At 47.7% G+C, this 14,805-nt stretch overlaps 3 protein-coding genes across 8 annotated transcripts in view; 1 reads left to right on the plus strand and 2 right to left on the minus strand.

The window, feature by feature from the left end:
* SPECC1 (sperm antigen with calponin homology and coiled-coil domains 1) overlaps nucleotides 1–7,554 on the minus strand; it is an 80,433-nt gene extending 72,879 nt beyond the window's left edge. For all 3 annotated transcript variants that reach the window (XM_015880687.3, XM_085522029.1, XM_085522028.1), the window contains exon 1: nucleotides 7,451–7,554. The gene's annotated coding sequence lies outside the window, so the exon portion shown is untranslated. The remainder of the gene's footprint in view (nucleotides 1–7,450) is intronic.
* Nucleotides 7,555–7,788: 234 nt separating this feature from the next.
* On the plus strand, nucleotides 7,789–11,682 carry TIMM22 (translocase of inner mitochondrial membrane 22). The gene is made up of 4 exons (XM_015880698.3): nucleotides 7,789–8,017; nucleotides 8,737–8,933; nucleotides 9,892–9,964; nucleotides 11,071–11,682. Exons 1-4 carry the CDS (start codon nucleotides 7,810–7,812, stop codon nucleotides 11,145–11,147), a joined length of 555 nt encoding a protein of 184 aa, XP_015736184.3. The 5' UTR covers nucleotides 7,789–7,809; the 3' UTR covers nucleotides 11,148–11,682.
* A 1,195-nt stretch (nucleotides 11,683–12,877) lies between these two features.
* The window catches only part of ABR (ABR activator of RhoGEF and GTPase), a 30,134-nt gene continuing 28,206 nt past the window's right edge, over nucleotides 12,878–14,805 (minus strand). For all 4 annotated transcript variants that reach the window (XM_015880693.3, XM_015880694.3, XM_015880695.3 and 1 more), the window contains one exon: nucleotides 12,878–14,719. In XM_015880693.3, coding sequence (XP_015736179.2) covers nucleotides 14,630–14,719 — 90 coding nt within the window. In that variant the 3' untranslated portion in view covers nucleotides 12,878–14,629. The remainder of the gene's footprint in view (nucleotides 14,720–14,805) is intronic.

Consider the following 14,805-nt stretch of genomic DNA (forward strand, 5'->3'; position numbering starts at 1 on the left):
TCAAACCCAATAGCTCTCCTAACTGCAACACAGAACACTAGTCAGACTGAAGCTTACTCACCAGTGCACCCTCATAACCCTGTGTGTGAGGACTGCAGGTGCTTTATGGTGCAACCTGCATTGCTGGTGTAGTTTGACAGGAACAAATTGGATAGCACGTAACTTAAAGGAATGGGCAAAGGGCAGAACTGGCACAGCTCATTTGAGATTCAAGTGTACATGCTGTGTGGGGAAAGAAAAAAGGGCTCATACAAGGAACAAGATGAAAAATATCTTTGCTTTTGCAGATATTTATGCTATTTTTAACTGCTTTTGTGCATGGAACAACCTTAATTACAGAGACAGAGATTCCGTAAGCAAGGCTATTATGTCAATAACAACATCTCTTTAAAGCAAGCCTGTAATTCAGCTATAAGACTTGGTTTTATAACTCCAGACAGTAATGTGCCAAGAGTAATTACAAGGGAAAGTCTGCACCAGACAGCGGGTAGAAGTGGAGTGAGGCCATGGCTTTGGTCCCTTCTCCTCCTCCATAACTGAGACAAACTTCTTTATTTTCTCAGTTCCACCACAGATGTCAGGAAGTTCAAGCGGCCAGCAGACATGTGCAGAATGAATCATGGGGCACCGCTTTCCATTTTGACAAAAACAACTGCTGTTCAGCTAACAAGATGATGCTGCTGATCAAATGGGTGGATATAAAAAGTGAAGTCCTGGAACTGCTGCTAGAAAGGCCCCACCAGTACAAGAAAGCTCTGTACACTCACTTGGGGAACTCAGATATTCTCCTGCAGTGTCACTTTCCCATGTGTATACCTGCAGCACATACCCTGTGGCACAGCTACCAGCTTTGACCTGCAACCAGAACAAACATTTCTGCTGGAAGAAACTAGAATCATTAAAGCTGGGAGAAAACAGATCTGATTTATGGAACACAGAGTGCTACAGGAGACAGAAAAAGCAGCTTGAAAGCAGCTTCCTTTGTTGCCTATTGCCAAAATTTCAGAAGACCAGACAACAACTTGAATATTTCCAAGGGAACAGCCATGAAGTACATCAAAAATAGAATGAGGAAAGTGCCTGAATTAAGGGTCTGTGAGAGAAGCCAGCATCTTTCAGTATTTCTGTCATTTCCATCCAAATCTCTGAAGAGTTAATAGACATCTATTCACTGAAAAACTATCCAACCCGCAGAACACGACAGAATGAGGAAGGAAATCTACATGGCAAAGAAATAGTCACAAACTCGCTGCAATTCGTACATATAAAATATAAGCCTCTCGTTGCTTTTTCACATGTGTATCCAGAGAAATTGGTGCAGGGAAATCTGAAAATTGCAGAGAAAAAATCTCAGCTATAAGAAGCACAGCAGCAAAGATGGTGTTACTACAGTTACTCTTCTGTTCAAAACACTGTACTTCTCAGTATGTGAAAAATGCAATGCTCAGTTCTCTTCCCTGAAAGGGGAGATGAGACTTTCAGTGTTCTTTCTCACTTAACTGATTTTTTATTATTTCAATAATGAGATTAAAAAGACTTAGAAGAAGAACACTCCTATTCTTTATTATTTTGCACTGTTAATTTTCCGATGCTTAGGCTCTAACATAGCATTAACAGTACAGAATTACCATATTGAAGTTGCACAGCAAGTTCCTTCTACCTACACAGGCAAAATACTGCACAACCCGATTTGCTCCCTCTCCTTATTGGCTGGGACAAACCTCATGCTGGAGAAGCCAGCATTTGATCACCTTATAGGATAGGAATTAGAACAGGTATCCATTAGAAAGACTAATGAGCTTTCAACAGAAAATCACTTCATTAAGTTTTTGCTGATCACTGACAACAGAGAGCTGTGCAGGAAAATTAAGGACTAAAGGAGATGCGTGCTGGAGGCTGCCTTAGAAGCAGAAACCCTGATGGGATGGTGTAGGAATGTCCCATCCCACTGCTTTGAACTTTCTGATGCATTTCAGGGAGATGGAAATAAAAGAGCTGAGGTACCAGCTTTGTTTTAGAGGGACTTGGAAGTGCTGACAGACCCCAAATGGAACCAGAACTGTAGGGCATGCCTGGATGTAAAGTGAGCAGCAGCAGCAAGAAGTAGGACAAATTAACTGAGAAAAAATGATGAAGCACAAGGAAATCAAACCCCAGAAGACTTACATGCCCTCTAATGAAGATCAGGATTCCAGATAAAGAAGAAAAAAAGAAGAAAAAAAAAGGTACCTGCAAGGTTTAGTTCTCTATACAGTAATATCCCAAAACTTCAGTCTTATTCTTACTCTTTGCATTTATTATTTTTTATAGATTGCTTGAACAGCATCAGAAGCTTAGTAAACCTTATCTGTTTAAAAGACAGTGAAACAAAAGTGCCTAATTTATTGACAAGATATCAAGAGCTAGTAGGGATCTATGGCATCCCTTGATTTCAGTCTGCAGCCAATAAGAAGTCAGTAGCTTTGCAGAAGCTGGGCCTGCTATTATAGACAGGCACCCAGAACTGGGACATAAAGATTTGGCTTTGGTGGCCTAACCAAATGCAGGAAAAAGGGGGGAGATCTAAATTAACATTCAGCAACTGATTGATGGCTTCCAGACAATTTGTGTAAGTGACTGTGCTTGCTGCTGCCTGAAAGCTGAAGCACTGAACATGGAGATCCATCTCCCCCAGCATTAATGGTCATGATACAGACTGTTAAGAAACACGCAGAAGGGAATGTGAGGGACATCTGTGAACCCATCACTTGGAGAAGGCAACAGGAACTACTGCTGGTCGAGAGCAAAAGAGGACTGATTGGCCAAGCAAGCAGGAACTTCACAAAGAAAGCCACTGTCTGGGAAAGGGGAAGATTAGGAACTTCAGGACAGCAAAATCACTCTGATAGTGCCCAACTAGCAGTGTTAGCACAGTGTCCAGCCACAGTTTGGGAATACAGAGAAAAGAGAACATAAAAGGCAGATCATTCTTTTCCTACTACAGACTGAATAAACCTGAATAGGAATGTCTGTTCCGGTAGTGAGTACCACAGTTCTATATCCTTCATTAAGATGAATTAGTTCACTTGTCGGCAGCATCAATGGAAAGGTCAAGTGCTGGATCCATCAAGGAGAGCCACACTCCCCTGTTGCTGCAGGAGCTGCTGGGGAAGCCATGCACTAGGGTAACGTTTGGGCTCCCACTGCCCACATAATTGACTTCAGTCCTCTCACCTGTGGACATCTAACATGAGAAACACCAATCTCACAGCCTCCCATTACCATTCACTATTAAGGATAAGAAATAATGTATTTTCTCTTTGATACTATGGGTAATCTCATTCAGAGCGTGCAAACAGCCTGAGCTGCCCTGCTGTATCTCATGGAGCTGGAAGCCTTCTCCCAGCAAGAAACCCCTGCAGCAGTTACCATAGTAACACTGGTACAAGACATTCAAAGGCAGCTCTCCCATAATCACCTCTATTAGGGATCAAGAAGCTTTATTGCAAAAAAAAAGCAGGAAAAGCTTGAAAGCAGAGTCTGGTACCAGGTCTGGTAATGGGGTAAGTGGACAAGGAACACACAGCGAGAAACCTGCTCTTACCACCACCTGGCTGCACACAAAGCACATGTTCCATTCAAACCTAAGTCTGCTCTGAAGTTGGCAGAATAAACTATTTTTAGCCATTTAAAAATGTGTTCTACTGCCACATTTTAGCAGTAACAGCTCTATGACCCCCTCCAGAAGCGCAATAGGGGGCTGTGCTGTGGCTCACTCCCACATCAGGGCTGGGCTGTGGGACCCATGGCACCCAGAGGATCTTCCTTCCTGCAGGGACATCAGTGACAGACCCCAGCAGTGCAGCACCACCCAACAGTGGTTGGGCAGCCCCAGTGTCACCCTGCTATATCTGTATGCAGGGGGAAATGTGGATGTAGGTACATAAGAATCTCACTTTAATGAAGAGCTATCTTGGGAGAACTAGAGATATACGTGTCTAACAATGTATTTCTTGAGGCTTGAATCTGTAGCCTTCCAGACTGGTGGAATGCAACAAAGATCCAGACCTCCAGCCAGGGAGCCACTTCAAGCTGGCTAAGCAAGGTAACAATTATCACATCGAGATTCCCTTTCTGCTACATATTTCCATGACAACTTTCCCCTGTATCAACTTCTTCACATCGGAAAGGTCTCTCAAATGAGAGTTTGGGCTCCTATAGCAACGGCTGAAATCCCTGGGAGACGGTGATGTCTGAAACTTTACACAGATCTTTTTTTAGCCCATGACTTACAACACGAGTGCATTGGAAATTTCATAGATCAAAGCAAAAGCGTGCTTTGTATTGGGGAAACTGGGAAGAAGGAAAGCAGTAGCTCACTAAAGTGGGACAAAACTGAAGGAACTATGGTCAAAAAGGATGTTCACTTTGAGATATAAAATGTTAAAGAGAAGAAAGAGAGGATCAAACAGCTTGAAAACCACATCCTGCTCCTTCTCCCTGAGCTACAAATGAGAGCCACAAGGAAGAAGCCTGCTGGTCCTAAAAGGAAATCATGTTTAAATCAGTGTTTGTATCACTGCAGTCTATCTGACATTGACCCAAAGAAAACCAGTGAGTCAGGCTGCCTTTGCAGTTTTACCTCCCATATACCTGCCATCATCTCCTCACAACGTGACCCGTTATTAATACTTCAGCTGCTTGCCATCATAGAGACAGTATTTTCCAGCATAGAAAGCCTTTCTTTTTAAACCTTAATATATACATATATATATATATTTATAACTGCACTCTCAAACATAAAACTGGTTAAATCCATAAGCCAAGGGAAGCATAGATGTTAAAGCAACTAAATCCACTGGATTTAGGCAGTTTACTGCTGTAATGTCCTTTCAAAGCCAAGAACTTAAAATCTCATTGGTAAGAAATCATTACATTCAGAACCTGGATGAGAGGTAGGAAAGCTGCAGTCTCAGTTCATGGATGTGAGTACTACAGAGTGGAAAAGTTTGGTGGTAATGCTGGAATGGAGTCCAGCACCAGCACAGCCCTCTGTAGCCCTGGGGAATCTATGGGCTCCAGGAGAGGCAAGAGCTGCAGAGTAACCAGCTCCCAGCATACAAACCTGCTGTGCTTTCTCCTGCTCATGGTACAATGGAAGGGTTTCCATTCTCAGAGGAGGGAAACCTCTTCCTCTCAGTTCCCTGGGCTGCTGCAGTTCTGGGAAGGGAAAAGGGGGCAGACAGGTGGGCATAAGAGGGAAAAAAAATGGATTAATCTCACTACTTTCAGCTTCCATCTTCAGGCACTTCCTGCTTCAGCAAGGACTCAGGAACTGACAACGTGTTACAAAACAAAGTTGAGCTATGAAAACCTTTGGGTTTTGTTTTCAAACAGCAGTGCCAAAAACGACAGCTGAAGCCTATTCAAAATGTTGGAAGAACACGCAAAACCAGGATTTCAAGTAAAGCCATTACTTCCAAGGTTTGAATAATCTGCCCTTCAGAACCTTGTCTGGAGAACATTGCAATGTGGGATAACAACTGAGTCACTGCACAGGCCAAGTGAAATACAATCATATCATATTCCTGCATGCTGCCCTCTGCTGAAGTGCTGAGCACAGTGGGTCCATCACAGGCCTGAGCAAAGCCACCATCAGCTGCACCTGATCCTGCCATCACAGCAGGGAGGAGATGCACAACATGAAGAGGTTTCACCTGGGACCAGGAAGAAACAACTTCAAATTTCCTGTGAAGAACTTATTGGAGATGTCTCAGACTCTCAGGTTCCCTCTCTGAGCCTTAATATGTTCCAACTGACTTCCCTCATGTGACCATTTGGATAATCACATCAGGACCTTTCAAGCACATATATTTGTTCATAGGTGGAACACAGAACAGCCTGAAGTGGAAAAGTATAAATACCTAAAGAAGAAAAATATATTTATTTATGGATATATGTATAGAAACCAATATAATTATTTCATATAAACGCAGGTGAAAATACTTGTGAAATATTGTTATATTCACAAGCAAATATAAACTCATGATTCTGGGTTTGGAAACACAAGAAAATAAAATAAAAGCAGTATTGCAGTCTCACATATAAACTCACAGCATCAAATGCCAGCTCCAACATTTCTTTCTTCTCTTTATGCCTTGGGAAAATAGGCTTTGCAGTGTGACTTCAATATCAGCCCAACTAGGTTAGTGTGGATCAAAGAGAAGATTGAGATCTACAGTTCAGGGCTCCTTAGGGAGCTCAACCTGCCACCAACCTCCTCTTTTGTATAAGGATCCCATTGTAGTAGACATTAACAGCAAGCTTTGCAACAGCTTCTGACCTTAAGATATAAAAAGCCTTAAAGAGTAAAAGAATAGTGGGGGAAGAGCTCTGGGCAGGTCTGATGGTCCAGCCAGCAGAGGGCAGTGGAATTTAATAGGAAAAGAGGAAAGTTATTGAAAATAACACCATCACTTCATTTGAAGAACCATCAAACCAGGTTGTTATTTGAACCTGCGTATCCAGCACAGACAAGATACAGGGCAAGAAATGTTAAAAATGAAAAGAAATAGAAAATAAATGATTGTGGATCCTTTGGGTTTCTAAGCAGTCCCCATTCAAAGCAACGAATGGCATCAGGAAGATGTCACGCTTAACACATCACTTAAGAACAACCAACAGATCTTTGATATCGTTTTCAGTTCTCAGCACACCGATCTGAAGCCATCTCATCTCATCTGCTGAAACCACCTCAGGGCTTCAAAACCTGTGGGCAACTTCTAAAGTTAAACCAAGCCAACACTGAAGCCAACCAGGCTATTCCTTCCAAGCAGACCTACCTGCATCGTGCTGGGCTGAGCAGAGCGCTGCTCCTGCTGCACAGAACAGCAACACAAGGCACAGAGCGTGTGGGTGAAGACTTTAAACCTTGGCAGCTCCTCGTTTAGCTGAGGGGGGCACAGAAGAAGAGTTTCCCACCCTGCTACCAAATAGAGTAAGCGCGGAAGGGCTGAGGTTTCTATATGACTCTCCACAAGCTCGGTTTGCATTTTTTGACAAAAAGACAGACTTTTTTTGCTCTCTAAGCACCTTTGATGTCAAGCTGCCTCTCCGTGTGCCCGGGGCAGCGCAGTGCTGCTCGGATGGGCCGCAGGATGATCCCAGCACCACGCACAGCTCAGCTGAGCCCTGAGTGCTACGAGGGGGACACCCACCCGCAGGGCTCAGCCCGGGGCTGTGCAGAACGACCACGGCAGGACCCGCAGCTTCCAGCCCCGTGTTGAGGTTGAGCTGTTATCCCTAAGGATAGAAGTCACTCCGGGAACGGAGCGACCCCCTCAGAGCTTAACGACCCCTCCGAGCTTAACGACACACCGGAGGCAAAGCGGCCCCGCACTGCGGCTCCTCATCCCTCCCCATCCCCGTGGCCGCCCCATCCCCGCTCCATCCCCCCCGTAGCCGCTCTCACCTCTTATCGCTACCTCCTATCGCAGTCTCCTATCGCTGCCTCTTATCGCTGCCGCCCCGTTGGATGCTCGTGCAGCCGGAGCGCTCACCTCACTGCACCGCCCCTAACGACCACCAGGGGGCGCTGTACGCCGGGTAACGGGGCTCCCAGCCCTCAGCGCGGCCAATCGCGTGTCTCTCCGCAAAGCACGCCGAGAGCTGTAGTTCAGTGTCATGGCGCTGCCGCGGGGTACGCTGGGAAATGGAGTCTCGGCAGCGCGCCTCACAGCGGGAGTCTCTGTTAGTGAAACTACAACACCCATCAACCCCCGCGCGCTACGGAAGCCGCGCTGCCGGTTCCTCGTTACGCGGAGGACAATAATGGCGGCCGCACCGCCGGGCGGTTCGCAGCCTCCGCTGCAATACAGCGCTGTGCTGCAGCACCTGGTGGGCGAGCAACGCCGACCCCGAGTGTGGGACCCCAACAGCTTCGGGGGCATCCCCTGCCCGAACAAGAGCGACGAGCAGAAGATGGTGGAGAGAGCCATGGAGAGCTGCGCCTTCAAAGCGGCCTTGGCCTGCGTGGGGGGTGAGGGGGGGTGGGGGTCACACGGTGTTGGGTTGGGGCTGAGGGGGGGGATGAGGGTCTGTCAGATCTTAAGGGCAATTCCAGCCCATGGACACGGGGAAGGGGCTCCCACCTTCCCCCCCAGTTTAAGATAGAACTCTCTGTGCTGTGTGCCCGCACTAAAGGGGGCACTAAGATGGTGAAGGGCCTGGAGCATCTCCCCTGTGAGGAGAGACTTAGGGAACTGGGTCTGTTTAGCCTTGAGAAAAGAAGGCTGAGAGGGGATTGGATCCAGGTTTATAAATACCTGAGGGGTGGGGGCCATAGTGGTGAGGCTGGTCTCTTTTCAGTAGTGCATGGGGACAGGACTAGGGCTAATGGGATGAAAGTACAGCATAGGAAGTTCCTTAATAAGAACTTCTTTACAGTGAGGGTGACGGAGCACTGGAACAGGCTGCACAGGGAGGTGGTGGAGTCTCCTTCTCTGGAGATATTTAAGACCCACCTGGATGCCTACCTGTGTGACATGGTGTAGGGAGCCTGCTTTGGCAGGGGGTTGGACTTGATGATCTCTAGAGGTCCCTTCCAACCCCTACAATTCTGTGATTCTGTGATCAGATCAGTGTCTGCAGCACATCAGCCCTTCATGCTGCCCTTAAGACCAGAGCAGCTCTAACCCTGTGAGTGTTGGATCACTGCTCCAATCCAGAGCTTCATTTCATAGCTGTTGTCTTCCCCAGGGTTTGTTCTTGGAGGAGCCTTTGGGATCTTCACTGCTGGCATCGACACCAATGTGGGCTTCGACCCCAAGGACCCCTATCGCACCCCGACAGCCAAGGAGGTGCTGAAGGACATGGGGCAACGTGGCATTTCCTACGCCAAGAACTTTGCCATCGTGGGCGCCATGTTCTCCTGCACCGAGTGCGTGGTGGAATCGGTGAGTAACGACCCTCAAACGTTACTATGGGAGCTTTTATTATACACCATTGAGCGCCTTTCATGAGTCCAAACCACTGTGGTGAGGGATTGGCTCGTTGCCTTTTGCTTCTTGATCATTTAAGCTTTTCAGTTCTAAAGGTTTTCAGAACTGTTCTGTGATGGAATAAGCAGAGCTGCATGCAACAGTGAAGAGCTTTCCAGTTCAAGTCCTGGATTTTGGCATTGATTTTTGAAACCTTAGCTCCAAACAACTCATAGTTGTGTTAAAACATCAAACTGGGAGTTGCAACGTGGCCATCTGAGCCTCTAAAAAGTACATGTGAAGAAAGGGATCCTTTGATGAAAGATCTGAAGTAATAGGGCTGTTTTCATCTTGCCCCTACAGCAGGAAACGACCTCGTGCTGCTCAGTGGTAAAGCTATCACCCGTTTTCTTAAATAGGAAGATGAGCCTGTTATGAATGTCAGTACTGTCCTTCAATCGAAAAACACAATTAGTTCTTAATCCATGTAAAAGTATATCTGTGTGCACAACGAAGCAGAACAAACATGTTGCACTGGTGAAAAACTAGCTAATAGCTAATGTTTGCCCGCAGGCTGCTGTTTGCTCTCATGGCTGCACGGCCATGCTGTGCTCACAGTGCCTTTAAATTGTCTGTGAGCTGGTGCCGGTGCACTGTGCTGCCTTGTGGGGGCTGTATGGGCTCATCTGAGAGTGTGCTGTAGCACTGCATTGCACCATGCGGATGTGTCTTACCTCTCCTGCTGACCTGCTCCTTCCCCTCCTCCTGGCCACGTAAAAACTTTTACAGTGCAGGGGGGCCATCTGCTGAGAGCAGAAGGAAAAGCATCCTCATCTGAAACAGGGCTGGAAGGCTTCACCTCCCTTGGTGTTAGTACAGATGTCGAATTGTTATTCCATGTTTACTTGTTGTCTCTTGTTTTTTAACTCCACAGTATCGTGGAAAGTCAGACTGGAGGAACAGCGTTATTAGTGGCTGCATCACAGGAGGAGCGATTGGCTTCAGAGGTTGGTGATGCCTGGTAGCAACTGCTGTGATAAGGCAGCAATTTGGGATGGTAACAAGCAGCATTTTTAAGGCAACGCACGCTGCAAATCTCTCTGTATGGGGTTATGTTGATGTCAGCATGAGAATGTGCTTGAAGTTGGCAGAACTGTCATCTCTGTCTCTTTCCTGTCATCTTGAAAGATATGTGTGGGTAGGGAAGGCTGGTTGTACAGGACAGGGAGAGCGGAGAGAAATGAACAGAAGTGACTTGAAAGCAAATGAGGAAATGGTGCTGGTAGCTCTCCACATGCTACTGGGGTGTCATGGAGAGGGAGCCAAAAATATGTTCTGAGCAACTCGCTGAAGTTACAGCTCTTGTGTTAATAGAGCTCTACTTAGATATATTGTTTCACTGGCAGGAACTCTGTTAACTTGATCAGCTTGTACAATGCCTCCCTCCTTTCTCCTGTCTCAAAGAGGCAACTCTATGTATGTACAAGAGCAGGAGCACTGAGATTTTAGTCCAGCAGGACCTAGAGGGGACTTCTTGGGAAGCTTTGACTGTTAACATCTGGAGAAGAGCCCCAGGCAGGAAGAGAGTGGTGCTGCTGCTCAGCAGAAATATCAAACTTCATTGACTTGTCTTTAAGAAAACAAAATCAAACAGACAAAAACAGTTTCCAGAGCATAGAAGAAATGAAAGTGCTCTCAAAAGAGCTTCTAATTGAGCTTGTTAAGTTGTGTCAGCCCTGGACCTAATCCTCTTAGAGCATTCAAAGTAGCAGCTGCTTTTGCTGTGGTCCATCTTTGTCCAACAGTAAAGTCACTTGTTATAGATCTGAAATCAGCAGTGGCCACTGCTGTTTTCTCTCCTAGACTGCATAGGGAGACTTAGCAGCACAGCACACAGTCACAGTGTCATGCTAGTCCAGATGTCTGAGTTCAAGTCCCATCTGTGCCAGGTTACCCCCTTCCCTTGGGCAGTGGCAGCATTCCCTGGTGGAGGAGCGCCAGGTTCCTGCAGGTGTCAGCTTTTCAAGCCAGTGCAGTGTAGGCCAATTGCTGCAAGGAACTGGTTTTTTTTCCTCTGTTTTGTCTCATTCTTTCCCACCCTTTTGCTTTGCAGCTGGTATGAAGGCAGGGGTGATCGGCTGTGGTGGATTCGCTGCTTTTTCCGCAGCAATTGATTACTATCTGCGGTAACAGCGGGATCCCTCGGGAGCAAGTTTTCCTTACGTTCCACTGCTGCTGCTCAGAGCCTGCATCACGGCAGAAGAACCATCAGGCTTTACCTTTCCACTGCCTCCGAGTCCTGATCAGTGCAAGCTGGATGGTGCTGGCTGCTTTTCCTGAATGACTAACAATAATCTGGCTGCGAGCCTTGGCGTGCTGCTTCAGGCAGGCCTGCAGGAATGTGCAAGGATGGAGCCAGGCGCAGTGAGCAGTAATCACCAGCACGGATCAGCTGACTGTCAGTTTCCAGGAAACAAGCCTGGACTCTGAGCTTTCTGGATCCTTTGGGTCTGATTTTGATTAAGTCTGTTGCTAGCATCAAAAGAGGCAGGAGGACAATCTTCGTAAAGAACTGCAGTGGTTTATGTTACCGAGTGTTTGAATACGCTGCAAGTGTTTAGCAGCTCCTGGTTTGCAGCTTGCTGCTCTGTTGGGGAGAGGTAAGATGCTGTGGAGAAATAGTTTGTTCCAGGCTTTTCTTAAAATACCAACTGAACACAAACCACCATCTGTACAACTTGTCTTCTTTCAAGCGCAGAACGAGTGCCAGATTTCTTTACCATTTCTTAAAGGAGAAAGCAAAAAGGAATCCTGTGCCTTAGAACCATGTGGTTCCTGGCAGATGAACAAAACAGTTTAAGGGTAAAAAAGAGGTTGTTGCAGATGTATAATTCTCTGTAGCCTCTTGGCTTGCCTGATTTAACCTCGCCCTGGGAGTACAAGCAGTTTTGCTACTGCTTTATACTGCCACGGGCTCACACCCTCAGTTCCAGCAGTTTGATGGCTGGACTTTAAAGCAGAGTTGTGAGAATAAAGGCACATAACCAGGCGTTCGCTTATCACACTGTCTGCTTCCCATCCTTTCCCTACACCACTCTGAGCTCCCCAGTGTTAAACTGAGAGAAAGCAAACCATCACTTCTGCAGCACGCTGGTACTGAAGTCACAGCACCTGCTCATGAGCTTGGCTGGCTGCTCCCTTTTGGATTTGCATTCTTATTAGCTGTCTTGTTTTTCTAACCAAATTCTGTTTTCAGACCTCGGGGGATCATTTTTATATTCAAAATAGTTTAGACTCTGTTTTAACCACCTTTGAGCCGCTGTGCAAGGGAAAAACACCCACCTTACAATGAAACAGCAGGATTTAAAGGGCAGGGTGAACATCTAATGGAGGGGGGGGGGTTCTCCCACCTGCTTCCCCTTTGCACTCAGAGTTTGACATCCCAGAACAGCACAGCGTTTGCTTACCTGGAAGAGCAAGACCAGCTGGGTGTTCAGTGAGAAAGCGGTCGCTTTAGAGGCGTGTTGTCTCCCATGCCTTCATGGAAAGAAGTGGGGAGACAGTTCCATGTGATCTATCAGCTGAGGTTTCCTGATCGCCTGATCTCCCTCACTGTGCCTGTTCAGTATCCTCAGGCCAGAAGCTGTGCAAGTCAGCTGAATTTGAAGCTTGAGTAATTCTGGGCTGATCAAACAAGTTGGCTCCAGACAGTCCAGGTTTTTTTTTTCCTCCAGAATTTACTGAAATGCAAGGATGTAGCCCAAACCATAAGATGGCTCTTAGAAGATTGCCTGGCATGATGCCTGTGCTTATACCACTGCCTTGAAACACAACCAGCGAGATTTCCATGACTGAAAGAGGAGCAGTTGTGAAGCCAAGGTGATGATCAGCTCATGCAAACAGCAACACCACAAGGCTCCTTTTGTGCAAACGTTGGGGCTTTGCATTTTTATTAACAGGTTTTTTGTTTGTTTTTTTCCTCTCTTCACATGGTTTACAGCCATTTAAAGTTTATAATCTACAGAAATTGAAACAGAACACAAACAAAAATATATCCTTAACAACTTCTGAAAGTCAAATATTAATTAACAGTTCTATTCTACCTGTAGCTGCAAAAGTTCACCCCCCTGCCTTCCCCTCCTGTGGGGTGGAACAAAGCCCGTCACAGGGATGGCCGCTGCCTGCTGTGCCAGGGCTGTGCAGAGCCACCGTCAGGCAGGGGGGATTTGGCTACACAGAGCCTCCATCTGGAATGACACTGTGGTGGACAGAGACTTGGACACATGTAACAAATCAGGGATCCGTTGTGCAGTCAGATCTACCGCTCGGCCTCCTTCCTGGGTCCAGGGCCAAGACAGACGCCTGGTTATTTTCTGCTATGCTGTTTCCCTTCTGTTTAGCTGGTAGTCAAGAGGAGCAGGGGCTGGAGTGTGAGCCCTTTAGAGGGAGGACCAAAAGACCTCCCCCTCCTGTAGTTGCTTTGCTGGTGGGGGGCCGGCAGGTGCTGCCTTCCCTGGGGAGATGGGCTTGGGACATACCTGGAGCATTGGCCAGGCTACCTGGAACAGTCTGATAGTCAGGTGGGTAAAGGCAAGGCTGGTAATGGGGACACGCTTGGTCACCTCTCATCCATCTCCTTTGGCACAGGAGTGTTTGGGGCCACTGCAATCGAGGAGGGGGCTTTCTCCATGATAACACAGATGGGCTCACAGAGCCGAGGCTTTGTGTCCCAGTACCCACCAGTAAGGGCAGGGACATGGCCACTCACCAAATAGCTTTGTGAGAAGCACTGCTGCCTTCAGGAGTGAGAGCCAACAGAGCCCACGAGGATTTTCCTCCTCCCTTCCCTGGGCCACAGAAGGAAACAAAACCTCCCCTTCCTCGCTGGGGCCTTGACCAGTTTTGCTGTGGGATGCAGACGGAGCTGCAGTGCATTGCAGCCCAGGGGTTGGTAACCCAGTGGCAGTGCTTGGCTGGAAGGGGCACATGCAGAGCTAAGGCAGGGATACAGAAATGGCAGGGAAATACTCTTGCTTGGCAAGAACAAGGCCTAGACCCTAGACCCTGTGAGGGGGAAACTGTGAGACCTGCAGAACACCAAGGGAGGTAACACCATGCTGCAGCCCTGAAGGCAGAGTGTGGGGAGCAAGGAGACTGGCCTGAAGCACCCAGCAGGGATGTGGTGAGGAGGCAGCAGCGCCCTGCTCCGTGTTCTCATGGATGCAGAGACGGATCCAAGTGCGGGGTCCAACGGTGCGGGCAGCGAGGCAGAGCAGAGCCGGAGCCAAGCAGCAGCCGAGCACTGGTGGATGCTGCAGGCTTTGAGCAGGGTGAGATGAGGGCTGCTGGGCAGGAGTCAGCAGGTAGGAAAGAGTCCAGGAGAAAGTAAGCCAAAGGAGGAGCCTGTGTCCACAGCCCTTGTCAGTCACTACCTCATCCTTTGAACAAATATACACAAAAACAATTCTTGAACACAAGAAGGGACATAAGACACAACTACTTTACAGAGCGGCGCGGCGCTGGGGCAGCACCGGGCCATCAGTACACGATTGTACAGGAGCTGCAGGGGGCACATCCCGGGTTCCAGGCTGACGTCCCCGGGGGCCGCGATCCGGTCCATGGCCCTGGCAGGGAGCTGGGAGTGTTTGCAGCCAGTGCCTCCTCCCTGCGGGCTACACGTCCGTGGAGAAGTAAAGTGTGTTGCGTTTCAGCTCCGTGAAGGAGATGGGAGGATGCTGCAGGTAGTAGAGAAGGACCTGGACCTACAGTGGGGAAATAGGGGATGTTAGGCCAAAAAGGAGAGTGCTGCTGTCAAACCCTCTTGCAGCAATTCCCAGTGAGAACGAAC

Source organism: Coturnix japonica, chromosome 22 (assembly GCF_054131305.1).
Source record: "Coturnix japonica strain WE chromosome 22, WE-NBRP24, whole genome shotgun sequence".
In the NCBI taxonomy this organism is placed as follows: Eukaryota; Metazoa; Chordata; class Aves; order Galliformes; family Phasianidae; genus Coturnix; species Coturnix japonica.